Genomic DNA, 17,044 nt, shown 5'->3' on the forward strand with positions numbered 1-17,044 from the left:
AGAAGGACGGAGGCTTGCGGCCATGCGTGGACTATAGAGGACTCAATCGTATAACCGTCAAGTTCCGGTATCCACTTCCTCTCGTCCCAGCAGTGTTGGAACAACAGGAGGAGCCACTGTCTACACCAAGTTGGACCTTCGCAGCGCCTACAATCTCATCCGTATACCAGAGGGGGATGAATGGAAGACCGCCTTTGTCACACCCACTGGTCATTATGAATATCTGGTAATGCCATATGGTTTAGCTAACGCCCCCTCCGTGTTTCAGGATTTCATTCACGAGGTTCCCCGGGACTTTCTCCATAAAATTGTAATAGTGTATATCGACGACATCCTGATCTACTCCCAGAATCTAACAGACCACTACCAACACGTTGCGAAGGTCCTAGAACGCCTGAGAGACCATCATCTCTTCCTCAAGGCCGAGAAATGTGAGTTTCACCAGTCCTCAGTGCAGTTCCTTGGATACATCATCAGTGGCAGTGGTATCCAGATGGATGAGGGGAAAGTGGAGGCTATCCGGAGCTGGCCCACACCCACGACGGTTAAGGAACTACAACGCTTTCTGGGGTTCGCGAACTTCTATCGTCGATTCATTAAGGATTATAGCACCATCGTTCATCCCCTGACTAATCTACTCCGGAACAAGCCCAAGTCTCTGTCCTGGCCACCAGCAGCTCAAGAGGCTTTCGATCACCTCAAGAGGACCTTCACCCGTGCACCGCTCCTGGCCCACCCAGATCCTGATAAACCATTTACGGTGGAAGTGGATGCCTCTACAATGGGGGTAGGAGCGATGCTTTCGCAAACTCAGGGAACTCCAGCCAAACTCCACCCATGTGCTTTCTTCTCCCGAAAACTCGGAAAACTACGACATCGGAGACCGGGAATTGCTGACTGTAAAGTTGGCATTGGAGGAGTGGAGGCATTGGCTGGAGGGTGCCCAGCATCCCTTCTTAGTGTTGATCGACCATAAGAATCTCGAATACCTCAAGAAAGCTAAACGATGAAATCCCCGTCAGGCATGTTGGGCACTATTCTTCTCCCGCTTTCATATCTTACCGACCCGGCTCCAAGAATTCCAAAGCAGATGCCCTATCCCGGCTACATGCTCCTGAAGTCATTTCTGAAAGACCCGAAACCATCCTTCCCCAACAGGTGTTTGTAAACCCCATCCAGTAGTCGGAAGATTCGGTGCCCTCCTCCAATGCCTCCACCAATACTCCGCCGGGCTGTCCTCCTGATCGTCAGTATGTCCCCAGACTCCAACGCACCCAACTCATTCACTCCTCTCACACCTCTCTGGGCACTGGTCACCCTGGGGCCAATGAAACCCTCTCGCTGCTACGAGAACACTTCTGGTGGCCGAGTATGGCAAGAGACGTTAGGAGGTACGTACAGGGGTGTCGAGATTGTGCCATGTCTAAGTCTCCTCGTCATCTTCCCACAGGCAAACTGTGTCCCCTGCCAACGCCCAATCGACCCTGGTCACACCTAGGAGTGGATTTCATCACGGATCTTCCACCATCTGACCTCCATACCTGCGTCTTCGTGATTGTGGATCGGTTTTCCAAATCCTGCCACCTGATACCACTACGAGGACTACCAACAGCCATGGAGACCGCAGAATGTCTGTTCAACCACGTCTTCAGGTATTATGGCATTCCGGAGGACATCCTATCCAACCGAGGTCCACAGTTCATCTCCCGAGTCTGGAGGTCCTTCTTCTCCCTCCTAGGTGTGACCGTCAGCCTCTCCTCTGGCTCCCATCCTCAAAGTAATGGCCAGACGAAGAGGAAGATCCAGGAGATTGGGCGCTTCTTACGTACCTTCTGCCACGACCACCAGAACTCTTGGAACCAGTTACTGGGCTGGGCCGAGTACGCCCAAAATTCTCTACGGCAACCCACTACTGGGCTCACTCCCTTCCAGTGCGTGCTCGGTTACCAGCCCCCTCTCTTCCCATGGTCTGGGGAGCCGTCGGAGGTCCCCGCTGTGGATTACTGGTTCCGAGAGAGCGAGAGGGTCGCAGGTTGACAGCCGACCGTAGGAGATCCACCGCTCCAGAATACCAACCGGGACAAAAGGTCTGGCTGTCAACTCGGGACATCAGGATGCGACTGCCCTGCAGAAAGCTAAGTCCCAGATTCATTGGTCACTTCACCATAGTCGAACAGATAAACCCAGTCACATACAAAGTCCAATTACCTCCTCAATATAAAATACATCCCACCTTCCATGTTTCCTTGCTTAAACCGTTTCATCCCTCTGTTCCTATCTCCGCAGAGCCTGGTGAGGTGACAGATCCCCCCTTACCATTGATCCTGGAGGACGGAGCCGCCTACCAGGTCAGCGAGATCCTGGACTCCCGATGCCATGGTGGCATCTTAGAGCACCTAGTGGACTGGGAGGGATATGGTCCGGAGGAAAGATCATGGGTCCCTCGACATGACATCTTAGATCCCTCTCTACTAACAGAATTCCACACGATGCATCCAGATCGACCAGCCACTCGAGGTAGAGGACGGCCGCCACGACATCGGGGTTCTCGGTCCTCACGAGCGGACTGTGAGGGGGTGGGGGGGTACTGTCACAGACACACCAGGCTCCCCTTCACTTCGCACTCCAGGCTCTCCTTCACACCGCACTCCCTCTCCTGAATACTAATGTCAAGCACCTGTCACCTCGTACACACCTGCAGCCAATCAGCATTCCACTCCCCATTCCACTCCCCTATAAACTCCTCACCACAGTCTGTGTCCGGTCTCGTTAATGACAAAGGATACAACGCTAGTTCCCCTGACTCGTTAAACGCTTTGGACTCACTTCTCCTGAACGAACTCTACTACCAGCCACCAGTACCCAGTACCTCTTCTCTGGCTCCTTCGTGCTCCTGTCCTCCGTGTGTGTCACTCCAGCTCCAGTCCCTGTGTGTCTCCAGTCCTCCGTGAGTTATCCACTCCAGTTCCTGGTCCTGTGTGTCTCTCGTCTTCCGTGTGTGTCGCTCCAGTCTCCCGGCCCATGTGGACCAACTCCTCAGTGCTCCACCACTCTACTCCAGAGGTCCGCCATCTCCATCCAAAGGACAGTATACTTCCCTCCATTATCTATCTACGCTCTTGGTGTTACAATAAACTATATCATAACCTTCCTTGTGTCTCCGGCCAGTTCTGTCTGTAACATTAGGATGAACAGAACTATTTGAAAACACATCTGACATGTCATCACCTTATGATGTTGTTATGGCTAACTTGTTAGCATATAGTTGTTAAGACATCCAGCAGACACAAATCAACATTAGCATTCATTTGGAGTTGTGTTTCTGGTCATCTGATGAATGTAAGTCCAATATTCACTCTCCTTTTAGCTCTGTTTTGCTCTCTACCAACTCCTGAGAAAAATGCAACCTGCATCCTGAATCCTGGAACCTGTAACTGACTCTGAATCTGTACCTGCCTGCCTGCCTGTCTGCCTGCCTACACCCTTTTACCTGCCCCACCCGTGGACTCTCAGCTACTTCTGTTCAGACTTTCTTCCCATGCCAGTAAGCTTATGTACTTTCATTTCAGGGTTCTCACAGGTCCTAGAAAGCCTTGAAAGTTTGTGAATTTGAGGGGGGGAATTAAGGCCTTGAAAGTTTTTCAAAATACACATAATAGACATGGGCCATTGAAAGTGCTAGAAATTGATGTTTTGTGCAAGAATAGAAATTGAAGTTCAGTACCACTTTCTATGAAGCCCATGTCTATAATTCATTATAATGCATTATAAACAAACTTATAATGTGTTATACTGTGCTTATAGCAATGTATGAGTATAGTTATAAGCACTCATAAATATCCAGAATTCTTTATAACAATAATCTTAACACATTATGACGCCCATGTCAGTTTCCAAAAACGCAGCGCAGCACAATGACACTCCACTGGACTTAAGCAATAAGGATTTCTGTCTTCACAGAAATCACCGCTATATTTTCCAAGAAAAAAAAGTTTGCCAAAGTCAAGAAACACATAAACTCCGCAAAGAAGCCAAATTATAGTGAGCTGGAGAGCCCAACAGTGTTCTTCACACAGCACATCTACAGGGGCCTTGCCCTGCCCGTCATCCCCCAGCCGGAGATCCTGAGCCCGGCAGCATACAGCCCCATCACAATGTGGACTACCAGCAACTTGCCGCTGTCTCCGCTGCCCAGTGACCTCTCCTCCATCTCCGGATACCCCTCATCGCTCTCCGACACATCCTCTAAAGACCACAGTGGCTCTGAAAGCCCAAGGAGTGATGACGAGCAGATGCTGCCCAAGCTGACAGACCCTCACGGAGTGGAGGAAATCCTTCAGTTGTAAATACTGCAAGAAGGAGTATGTAAGCCTGGGAGCTCTCACAATGCACATCAGGACTCACACTTTGCCTTGTGTTTGCAAAATATGCAGGAAAGCTTTCTCCAGACCGTGGCTGCTCCAAGGACATATCTCACGCACACCGAGAGAAGCCATTCTCCTGCATTCACTGGCTTTTGTGGACGGGTCCAAACTCAGGGCTCACCTACAGACCCATTCAGATGTGAAAAATTACCAATGCAAGAACTGCTCCAAAACCTTCTCCAGGATCTCTCTTCTGCACAAGCATGAGGAATCTGGTTGTTGTGTAGCACACTGAACTGGGATACTTCCACCACCAGAAAAAAAGCAAAAACCCTCTATTGCTTTTTTATTTTCCCAAGCCCAGGAGAACTGTCAGGGAATCACATGGAGGGGGGTTTGTTCCCAAGACTTTTTTCTTTCTACGAGCAGTCGATTTCATTTCAGAGTGAGAAATACAGTGGGTACGGAAAGTATTCAGACCCCTTTAAATTTTTCACTCTTTGTTCCATTGCAGCCATTTGCTAAAATCAAAAAAGTTCATTTTATTTCTCATTAATGTACACTCAGCACCCCATCTTGACGGAAAAAACGAAATGTAGAAATTTTTGCAAATTTATTAAAAAAGAAAAACTGAAATATCACATGGTCATAAGTATTCAGACCTTATGCTGTGACACTCATATTTAACTCACATGCTGTCCATTTCTTCTGATCCTCCTTGAGATGGTTCTACTCCTTCACTGGAGTCCAGATGTGTTTAATTAAACTGATTGGACTTGATTAGGAAAGGCACACACCTATCTATATAAGACCTTACAGCTCACAGTGCATGTGTGGCAAGGCACGGCTGTGGCCAAGGTTACAAAAAAATTTCTGCAGCTCTCAAGGTTCCTAAGAGCACAGTGGCCTCCATAATCCTTAAATGGAAGAAGTTTGGGATGACCAGAACTCTTCCTAGACCTGGTCGTCCAGCCAAACTGAGCAATCGTGGGAGAAGAGCCTTGGTGAGAGAGGTAAAGAAGAACCCAAAGATCACTGTGGCTGAGCTCCAGAGATGCAGTAGGGAGATGGGAGAAAGTTCCAGAAAGTCAACTATCACTGCAGCCCTCCACCAGTCGGGGCTTTATGGCAGAGTGGCCTGACGGAAGCCTCTCCTCAGTGCAAGACATATGAAAGCCTGCATAGAGTTTGCCAAAAAACACATGAAGGACTCCCAGACTATGATAAATAAGATCCTCTGGTCTGATGAGACCAAGATTGAACTTTTTGGCATTAATTCTAAGCAGTATGTGTGGAGAAAACCATGCACTGCTCATCACCTGCCCAATACAATCCCAACAGTGAAACATGGTGGTGGCAGTATCATGCTATGGGGGTGTTTTTCAGCTGCAGGGACAGGACGACTGGTTGCAATTGAAGGAAAGATGAATGCGGCCAAGTACAGAGAGATCCTGGAAGAAAACCTCTTCCAGAGTGCTCAGGACCTCAGATTGGGCCGAAGGTTTACCTTCCAACAAGACAATGACCCTAAGCACACAGCTAAAATAACAAAGGAGTGGCTTCGGACCATCTCTGTGACCATTCTTGACTGGCCCAGCCAGAGCCCTGACCTAAACCCAATTGAGCATCTCTGGAAAGACCTGAAAATGGCTGTACACCAACATTCACCATCCAACCTGACGGAACTGGAAAGGAAGAATGGCAGAGGATCCCCAAATCCAGGTATGAAAAACTTGTTGGATCATTCCCAAGAAGACTCATGGCTGTACTAGCTCAAAAGGGTGCTTCCTACTCAATACTGAGCAAAGGGTCTGAATACTTATGACCATGTGATATTTCAGGTTTTCTTTTTGAATAAATTTGCAAAAATTTCTACATTTCTGTTTTTTTCTGTCAAGATGGGGTGCTGAGTGTACATTAATGAGAAATAAAATGAACTTTTTTGATTTTAGCAAATAGCTGCAATGAAACAAAGAGTGAAAAATTTAAAGGTGACTGAATACTTTCCGTACCCACTGTAACTCTGCGCTCACGTGCTTCTCGTTTCAGTTCAGTTCATCAGTTGTGTGACTTTCTAAATAACAATAGTTTATTTGAGGATTTTCATTCAGGATTTAGACTGCATCATAGCACAAAGACAGCACTGGTGAAAATTACAAATGACCTTTTAATTGCATCCGACAATGGACTTGTAACTGTACTTGTCTTATTAGATCTTAGTGCTGCGTTTGACACCATTGATCATCACATCCTATTACAGAGACTGGAACATGTAATTGGCATTAAAGGAGCCGCACTAAGCTGGTTTAAATCCTATCTATCAGATCAATCTCAGTTTGTACATGTTAACGGTGAGTCCTACGTGCACACCCAAGTTAGTCACAGAGTTCCACCAGGTTCTATGCTCAGTCTGAATTTATTCACCTTATATATGCTTCCTCTAGGCAATATTATTAGGAAACACTCCATAAACTTTCATTTTTATTCGGATGATACCCAATTATATCTATCGATCAAGCCAGATTAGACTAACCAGTTAACTAAACTTCAGGCATGCCTTAAGGACATAAAAACCTGGATGACCTGCAATTTTCTAATGTTAAACTCAGACAAAACTGAAGTTATTGTATTGTGCCCCAAACACCTCCAAGACACATTATATAAAGATAAAGTTAAACTAGATGGCATTGCCCTGGCCTCCATCATTACCGTAAGGAACCGTAAGAGTTATCTTTGATCAGGATTTATCCTGTAACTCCCACATGAAACAAACTTCAAGGACTGCCTTTTTTCACCTACGCATTGCAAAAATCAGGCACAACCTGTCTCAAAATGATGCCGAAAAACTAGTGCATGCATTTGTTATTTCTAGGTTGGACTATTGCAATTCCTCATAATCAGGCTGTCCGAATAAGTCCCTTATGACTCTCCAGTTGATCCAGAATGCTACGGCATGTGTACTGACAAGAACTAGGAAAAGAGATCATATTTCTCCAATATTAGATTCTCTGCACTGGCTCCCTGTAAAATCCAGAATAGAATTTAAAATCCTTCTCCTCACCTACAAAGCTCTTAATGGTCAGGCACCATCGTATCTACCATATTAGACGACTAGAACACTGCATTCCCAGGATGCAGGGTTACTTGTGGTTCCTAGAGTCTCCAAAAGTAGAATGGGAGCCAGAGCCTTCAGCTATCAAGCTTCTCTCCTGTGGAATCAGGTCCGAGTTTGGGTTCGGGAGGCAGACACCATCTTCACATTTAAGAGTAGGCTTAAGACTTTCCTCTTTGATAAAGCTTATAGTTAGGGCTGGCTCAGGTGAGCCCTGAACCATCCCTTAGTTATGCTGCTATAGGCCTAAACTGCTAGGAGACTTCCCACGATGCACCTCTTTCCTCTCGACTTCTCTCCCTCTCCATCTGTATGGATTTTTATCCCATTACTGCATGTTACTAACTTGACATCTTCTCTCTCCCGTAGTTCTGTGCCTTCTCGTTTCTCTCCTGTCACTTTCAGCAGGTATTTCTGCCTCCAGAGCTGCAGAGACTGGATCTATGGTTGTGGGCCACTTGCTGTCCCGTGTTCCTGCTCAACAACTGCTACTACAGTTGTTGTTTTTGGCTCTGTTACTAATACTGACATTATTTTTCCTATAGCTGTCATTACTATTATTATTAATTTATTAATATTAACACTACAATTCCATTTCTACTATTTTAAAAATTCTAGGTGGTATTTGTATTGTGCCCCCTCCCTTTCCCAAAACCTGTCTCTGTCTAAATCTCTTTCTCAAAACCTCTCTGTCTGTCTTAAAACTTTACACGGCAGCAGTGGATGGCCGCCCACCATTGAGTCTGGTTCTGTCCAAGGTTTCTGCCTCTTAAAGGAAATGCTTGCTCATGGTGGGATTTGTTGGGTCTCTGTAAATAATATTATAAAGAGTATGATCTAGACCTGCTCTGTAGGAAAAGTGAAAATGAGATAACTTCTGTTATGAATTGGCGCTATATAAATAAAATAAAATTGAATTAATTGAATGTCTATAATGTATTATAAACGTACTTATACTGCATTATACTGTGCTTATAGCAATGTATAATTATAATTATAAGTACTCATACATATTCAGAATGCTTTATAATCAATTGTATAATGCATTATAATCACTGTTATAATGCAGTATAATTTGATAATAATGCATTATAAAATGATAATATATTACAACTATGTTTTTGTGGGGGGGTATTATATTAGTGAAATGTAAATGTCCATCATTCAGTTGTTCATCATCAAAAAGTTGTGTCAAATTGTTAAAAATACATGTAATGTATGTAAGTAAAAAAGTATGTAAGTGTAATCAGGAAAATGTACTTGAAGTATTAAAAGTAAAAGTACTCAATGCAGAAAGAAAATTGTCCCCTGTGACTGTTATACAATTATATATTATATCATTAGATTATTATTACTCATGCATTAATGTAAAAGCAGAATTTTACAGTTGTAGTTGGATGAGGTGGAGCTCATTTTGAACTATTTTGTATTGGACTGCAACTAATGATTATTTTCATTATGGAGTGGAGTAGAAGTAGAAAGTAGAAAGAACAATATTTTTAGGCCTGTGTTATGTTGTGAATTCTTCACGTTCAGACGTTTATGTTCAAATTTTATTTTGAGATTATGGATTTGTTTCCACTTCCTCCTCTTTCCGCCCATCGTCATCTGCCATGTTTTTACCGGTGCAGAAGTCACCATGTTTGTATCTCTACAGACAGGAGACTTTGAGAGGGCGTGATAATTGGCAATCATTTTTAAATTTGGCCAATCAGAGGCTTACAATCCACTGTCAATCAAAAACCAAATTCACCAATATGCCGCCTGAATCAGTTGTCAATCAGTTTTTAATTTGGCTAATCATCTTTCTCATAGGAGAAGAGGAAGGTCCGACACGAAGAAGTTGCCTTGTTCAATGTTTAGATCCGAAGTTTTCAGCTCTAGTCAAAGGATCAAAGTATCAATAGACAGCAATGTTTTTAATCAACATTTTACTTTTGATCAACTTTTGATCATAACAGAATTAAGCACTATAACATGAGAGGGTGATGCTCACGGACTTTGGCGCAAGCACCTTGGTCCTGACAACATCACTGCGTGCCAATAATGACGTTAAAGCGCCCTCAAGTGTAATATTGCGATTATACAACAGTTACTAAAAAAATAAAGGATATAATCAAAATGTATTCATATTGTGGGGCAATTCGCTCCCTTGCCTCAAACAAGGGAGGCACACACCTGGCGGACTAATATTTTTTGTGATGAGTATGGTGTGCTGTCATGTTTTTTGAGCACTTTCTAAATGTCTAGTTGACCAATCAGATTGCTTGGTTGGAACTACTTGTTGTATAATATAGTAACTTTCACCACTGCTCATTTTAGAAATCACATATTGTAAGTTTATTTAAACAGCATTTGTTGGAAAGCTAGATGCTGGTGGCTAATGAGCTACCACAGGCTGTATGCAGTAAACTGCAGTAAATGTTAACTAACTCGCTAACCTCTATGCGAAATTATAGTAGTAAGCTAATAGGTTAGAAAAGCAGTGGCAACTGGCAGTGTCTGAACAAACTTTTCAATTAGGCCTTGTAGATCTAATATGAGTGAAGATTCAGCAACTGGATTGCTTATTTCTTGCCTCAAATTTGTTCAGAAACAGATCTGGTGGACTGCTGAGGTGAAATAAGTGAAAGTTTACGTAGCCTAATCCATACTACGTAACCCTACTACTCATGTTCATACAGTCTATGGCTTAATCCCCATTGGATCACAGAACTAGGGGCCTTGTGAGGGAGGACTGAAGTTGGATCCTTCTCCTCCCACCCACAAAACTGGTAAATTGAGCTAGTTACCATAGCTAATGCTGGTAGCCACAAACTAACATCTATGATCCATTATCCGTTTGATAATACTTTATCAATACGCTGTATACTTCCACTTTAAACAGGAACACAAATTACGAACCCAAGGCTAACGTTATTTTACAATAACTATCTTGCGAATATTTATTGTAAGCCTGGCTGCTGTATCACCACAACGTCTTTGTTTGGGTTGAATCGAATGAAGCATAAAGCAATGGAAATCCCTTTGAAGTGATTTGCTGAATTAAAAACTCATTGACAACTGGTTCAGGCGCCGTATTGGTGAAATTTGTTTTTGACTGACAGAGGATTTTAAACCTCTGATTGGCCAAATTTAAAAATGATTGACAGTTACCCCACCCATTCCATTTCTCTGGCCTGCAGAGACACCCTACTCGAAGTCAATGACAATGTAAATTGTAATATTACTGCTATAAGGTTCATGTAGCACAATAACTCAATTCTTTCTCAGTATTGCATGATGTTGCACTATCTAGTCGATGTTTTGTATGTCTTGTTGTATGACTTGTTTCAGTAATTAGCCTGTTCAGTAATTGACCTCACTAAGAGTTAAGCTAATTGGCTAGCCTTGCTAGCTTGCCCTGTATTACTGTGAACACAGTTAAGATGGTTTCAGAACAGGCATGAACTTTTTTCAGCTTCTGAAGGGGGCATGACAGAAAAAGTTTGAGAACCACTGTTACTGTTACTGTGACCAAAGCAACAGGGTGGGACATTCACAAGGACGGTGTATGCCACCCCACCTAATTCTCAAACAAGCTGAAACAATAGACTGTGCTGACAACTCTTCTTTAAGGAAAGCTAATACTCACTGGTCACAAGAGGTCACAAAATGTCATGCACTAAATTGCAGATTAGTCAATCTGTTTGAATCTAATGCTCTCTAGCTGCTGTTAGCCCAGGGAGAGACATACAAGCTGTTATATTATATATATATATATATTCAGAAAGAAAATCCAGAGATTCAATGCCTGTTGCCTTTTAGGAATAAAGGCGTCAAGGTGGTCTGAAAAGTTAAAAGTTGACGACAATAAAGCAAACCAGGAACTAAAGCTGCCCTAAAAAGTATTTTTATATTAACAACAGGTCAATGTATAATTTAAAAGGGGTCGTTCATAGTGATGAACCCACTCATAGTGATGAATCCACCCATTCAACCCAGTGAATTAACATCAATTAACGCATGCAGTTCCCTACTGCTCTACAGAGCTTTTTAGTGTCTTTCAGGTCATTCTTTTGGTTTTATAGTCAGCAAATGTACTGTTTTTATTCAGTCTCACTGCTTATTAACCTTGTTTTATGTTTTTAATGTATTATGTGAAGCACTTTGAATTGCCTCTGTGTATGAAATGTGCTATTCAAATAAACTTGCCTTGCCTTGTTTCCAGCAGCAGCAGGCAGCTTTTTCAGCAAAAAATCTCATACAACCACTGTACACTACCTGCCCTGTACTAAACAGCTGACAAAAGGAACATTAGAGCTGGTGAACACAGTGGCGCATTTAGCAGATAAAGAGCCAAATATTTTTCTCAGGAGTTGGTGAAGCCCAAAACAGAGCTAAAAGGATAGCTGGACTTACATTACATCAGGTCGTCTGAGACACGACATTAAATGAATGCTTATGTTGCTCTGTGTCTGCTCGATGTATAAAACGGCAAATGTTTGCTCTTTTCCATAAGAACTTTATAAAGTGATAATATGTCAGTGCAGTTTTATAGCTTGCTCCACTGCCCTCAAGTTACCAAAGAAATCAATTAATACCACTTTCAAGAAATGTTAAAAGCCCAACAAATTACTATTTTTAGCTACGCTAACAGTATGGCAATGGCAATGGCATGGCAATAGCCAGTCGGTCAGGCAACCATTTTGGTCCAGACTGACTTACATCAACAAATATTGGAAGGATTGCCATGAAACTTTCCAAATTTCAACCTCATTTATACTTTATGTTTAGTGCTAATTAGCACATGTTAACATGGCAAATATATTTGCTAAACACCATGTTAACATTGTACAGTGAACATGTTAGCATGCTGACATAGCCTTTAACTCAAACCACCGCTGTGCCTAAATATTGCCTCACAGAGCGGCTGTGGAATTGGAGTCTTGTTTCAGTATTAGACTAAATGAGGACTGACAAAACAAAAAATCACAAAGTTGACAACAAAAGAAAATAAAGGTAGGATATATAAAAGCAAGGCAAGAATTTGAGTGAGGTCAGACATTCGGACACACAGTCACAGACACAAACATCATTACATAAAAGCAAGTCTGAAAAATGAGATTTAGGAGATAAAAACAGATTCAGCAGCCTTCAATAATAGGCCAAGACTGATTCAGGGTGATCCAAAGTAAAAAGATTGTTTGGACGTTTTCATCTACACATGCAATGACAGATTATCCAAGTGCAGGGAATTGAACTTGTTTCTGGGTGTGATGTCTGTAGACGTGTTTAAGTCTTATCATATCCTCACCTTATCAATGCCCATGTGTATCTTAAGAGATTTGGACAAGACATTTGTCTTTTTCTCGGCCTCGTTGCTGAAGTCGTCACAGACCCGCCGGAGCTCCACACATTTGGGTCGAATAGAGTCCACAGCGTAGTGGTTGCTTTGGATCAGCTGGTCTCCGTGCACCGCGTGCAGCTGGGCCTTTTCTAGTGTGGGCTAGAAGAAAAACAATTCAGAGTAACACTTTACTTGGATAGTCTACAGATAGTTACAAAGATAGAGTATTCTTAACATTTCAACTGTTTCGCTGTTGTCTGTAGATGTCACAATTCATGAACATACCCTAATCGAACTATTTTTTGTGCCTCAACCTAACCAAACCTTTATTTGTGAGACAGTTGAATTGTTGAATCTCAGCTAATAAATTGTCGAAATGTCAATTGAGATTATGGCTTTCTGGTAAAAGGTTCCTTTTTTAGTTTGTATGTAATGGAGCATTGCTTAGACACTGAAGGCCTCTTTTCTATAAGATTTCCATGTATTGATGTTCCAGTTAAGTCTACAGTATGTGTGGCCCCCCGCTCTGCATCTCATTAATTAATAATAATTAAGTACTCTATATTGAAACTGATAATTGAGAAAAGAACCCCTAGAACTCTTGATGAGGAAGTGATAGGCTCAACTTAATACACAATGCCATTTTGTGATAATGTAGCAGAGTTTGATCCAAGATGGCCACAAAACGGGTCTTTTGAAAAATCCCAGATGTGTTTATTGCATGATCTCCTAGACCCACCTAGTCTTTCAGGACCTCCCAACTGGGATTATGAGTACATGATTGATTGCCATGGGGTCTGGGATCGACTGAAAGGTCACTCATACAGGTCAGATGATTCGAAATCGCATCACCTTCTGATGCCATGCTCAGTATTTACAAGGTTGACGATGTGTTGGACTTTCCAAGACAGAATTGCAGGATATCACTGACAGGCTCCCAGAGCCTAAGAACAATGGGAAAGCATTTGCAAAAGCCCTGGAGAAGATGGTGGCACAGTGCAGACCTACCTCAGCGGAACTGGAACATGTCTGTGTGACTAAAATGGTTCTCGCCAGGGGAGAAGTCAAACCTGCGACTTGGGACTCAACTGTTCCATGGGCTATTGGAAACGCCTCTGCTTACCAAACACAGCTAAGAGCTTTGTGTGAAGTACTTGAGACAAGATTTAAACCAGTCATAAATATGACAACTGTAAATGCATATGTGCAAAAACCTGGAGAAATGTTGGATGATTATTTCTCCAGGAAACTTCAGGTTTTCAACACGCACAGTGGAAATGAACAGCCAACCAGTACCACTGATGACAACGTGTGGGAGAGACAGTTTGTCCAGACATTGGTGGATGGCCTGTCTCCAGAGGTCAGAACCATTTTTGTTAAACACTGTGTGGCATGGCAGAGTGCCAGATTGACTGACATTAAGAAATCTTGTATACATGCTGAGACTGTTGTCCAAGATGAAAGAAATCAACAAACAAGGAAATCCAAAGCAATGGCTGAGAAGCTTCAGATGGTTCAACTGGCTTATTATGCACCAGCCGACAGAAGCACAGGAAGAGGCAAAACCAGAGGTCGTGGACAAGGGCAAGGTAGGAACTTTCCCTCTAACAGCAGAGAAGGTGACACCTGTTGGAGGTGTGGTCAAGTGGGCCACTGGGCTAAACAATGCACTGCCACACTGTCAGAAGCATGGGATGGCGAGCGAAGAACATCATGCCCACCACCCGGTGATGTGTCTGTGAACAGACCATTTGGGGAAAGAAAACACCCACCACAAAGATCATGACTCCTTGAGCAAGCCTCAAATCAGTTGGTCCTGACATGACATACCTGTGGAGGTATGGAAGTGTCTAGGAGAGGTGGCAGTAGAGTTTCTGACTAGTTTGTTTAACAAGATCTTGGAGTGAGAGGATGCCTGAGGAATGGAGGAGAAGTGTACTGGTGCCAATTTTTAAGAACAAGGGAGATGTGCAGAGCTGTGGCAACTACAGAGGAATAAAGCTGATGAGCCATACAATGAAGTTGTGGGAAAGAGTTGTGGAAGCTAGGCTAAGGGCAGAGGTGAGCATTTGTGAGCAGCAATATGGTTTCATGCCTAGAAAGAGTACAACAGATGCAGTATTTGCGCTGAGGATGCTGATGGAGTGCAGTGAAGTACAGAGAAGGTCATAGGGAGTTGCATTGTGTCTTCGTGGATTTAGAGAAAGCGTATGACAAGGTGCCGAGAGAGGAGCTGTGGTATTGTAAGAGGAAGTCTGGAGTGGCAGAGAAGTATGTTAGAGTGGTGCAGGACATGTATGAGAGTTGTAAGAGCGTGGTGAGGTGTGCTGTAGGTGTGACAGAGGAGTTCAAGGTGGAGGTGGGTCTGCATCAAGGATCGGCTCTGAGCCCCTATCTTGTTTGCTCTGGTGATGGACAGGCTGACAGATGAGGTTAGACAGGAATCTCCATGGACTATGATGTTTGCGGATGACATTGTGATTTGTAGTGAGAGCAGGGAGCAGGTGGAGGAAAATCTAGAGAGATGGAGGTCTGCTCTGGAAAACAGAGGAATGAAGCTTAGCCGCAGTAAGACAGAATACATGTGTGTCAATGGGAGGGACCCAGGTGGAACGGTGAGGTTACAGGGAGCAGAGGTGAAGAAGGTGCAGGACTTTAAGTACTTAGGGTCAACGGTTCAGAGCAATGGAGACTGTGAAGTGTCAGGTGTGTTGTGTGATAATAGAGTGTGATAATAGAGTATCAGCAAGAATGAAAGGAAAAGTGTTCAAGACGGTGGTGAGACCAGCGATGTTGTACAGCTTAGAGACAGTGGCACTGAAGAAAAGACAAGAGGCAGAGCTGGAGGTAGCAGAGCTTAAGATGTTGAGATTCTCTTTGGGAGGATGGACAGGATCAGGAATGAGTACATCAGAGGGACAGCTCATGTTAGATGTTTTGGAGATAAAGTCAGAGAGGCCAGATTGAGGTGGTTTGGACATGTTTAGAGGAGAGACTCTGAATATATTGGGAGAAGGATGCTGAGGTTGGAGCTGCCAGGCAGGAGGTCTAGAGGAAGACCAAAGAGGAGATTTATGGATGTAGTGAGAGAGGACATGAAGTTATTGGTGTGAGTGAAGAGGATGCAGAGGACAGGGTTAGATGGAGGCACATGATTCGCTGTGGCAACCCCTGAAAGGGAACAGCCGAAAGGAAAAGAAGAAGAAGAAGAAGAAGTTTGTCAGGAGGAGAGTGAATGCTTCCAAATGAATGATTCTGAAGACCTTGACCTTGTTTGTCCTTCACTCCACTACAAATCTGAAGAACTTCCAGTCTTTAAGATTACAGTTCATGGTGTTGTCTATGGACACAGGAGCCACTGAGTCATCATTAAGATCAACAACAGAAGTCTTCCAGATGTCTCAAAGAACCAAAACATGCATTGGAGTTTCAGGAACACCTATAAAGTGTGGAGTAACTAAGCCATGTCCAGTTGAGTGTGAAGATTTTGGTTTTTCAAACATACACCATACATTTGTCATCATTCCAGAATGCCTAGTGACCCTGGCAGGTAGAGACTTACTATGTGCCTTGGGACTGACTCTGACGATGACCCCTCAACTGTCATGGTATGCCACTCCCCAGTTGCTCCTAAGTATGATTATTGTTGGAACATTGACCCCTCTTTAGCTATACAGGATTTGCATGATTTTGTTGAGGCCCACAATGACGAAATGCTCATAAAAAATGACATCTGTACTTATGAATGTGTATCTCAGGTAGCCCAGGAAGAGGTGAATGAGTTGTTTGAGAGAGAGTGGGAGAAGCAAACAATGTGGAGGAGATGCAAGGTAATGGCATTGTGATGACAAGGATTTTGTCGTTTTGCTAATTGACTTGAACGAGTTGCAGGGGAAAGTGTTTTGGAAAGTTGCCCCCCCCTCATATGGTCCTGGCTAAATCATCTGCACTTTCGGAGCATGATGTAGCAATGGCAGTGCGAGACATGGTAGTGCCTTGTTGTGACACAGATCCAGCTACAAGTCAAAGGATGAAATACAGGGAGGGAGTCACCTTCCATCCTTTCCACTGCATGTTGCGTGCTCACAGATCCGTCCAATTGAATCCAGATTCAACGGTCAACATGGGCCATAATTTTGTGATGGACACTTTTGAGTCTAAAAATATACACCCAGCATTAGGAAGGGGTTCCAAAACAGCTGTGGGCAACCCATAAGTATGATGTTGGCTTGATTAAAG

The 17,044-nt window shown here is 43.5% G+C and overlaps 1 protein-coding gene across 10 annotated transcripts in view; it reads right to left on the minus strand.

Annotated features, from left to right (window-relative positions):
* Positions 1 to 17,044, minus strand: part of mcf2l2 (MCF.2 cell line derived transforming sequence-like 2) — a 260,332-nt gene that overhangs the window by 119,564 nt on the left and 123,724 nt on the right. For all 10 annotated transcript variants that reach the window (XM_044199615.1, XM_044199613.1, XM_044199618.1 and 7 more), the window contains one exon: positions 12,773 to 12,964. In XM_044199615.1, coding sequence (XP_044055550.1) covers positions 12,773 to 12,964 — 192 coding nt within the window. The remainder of the gene's footprint in view (positions 1 to 12,772; positions 12,965 to 17,044) is intronic.

This window comes from Siniperca chuatsi, linkage group LG6, assembly GCF_020085105.1.
Source record: "Siniperca chuatsi isolate FFG_IHB_CAS linkage group LG6, ASM2008510v1, whole genome shotgun sequence".
NCBI lineage: Eukaryota > Metazoa > Chordata > Actinopteri > Centrarchiformes > Sinipercidae > Siniperca > Siniperca chuatsi.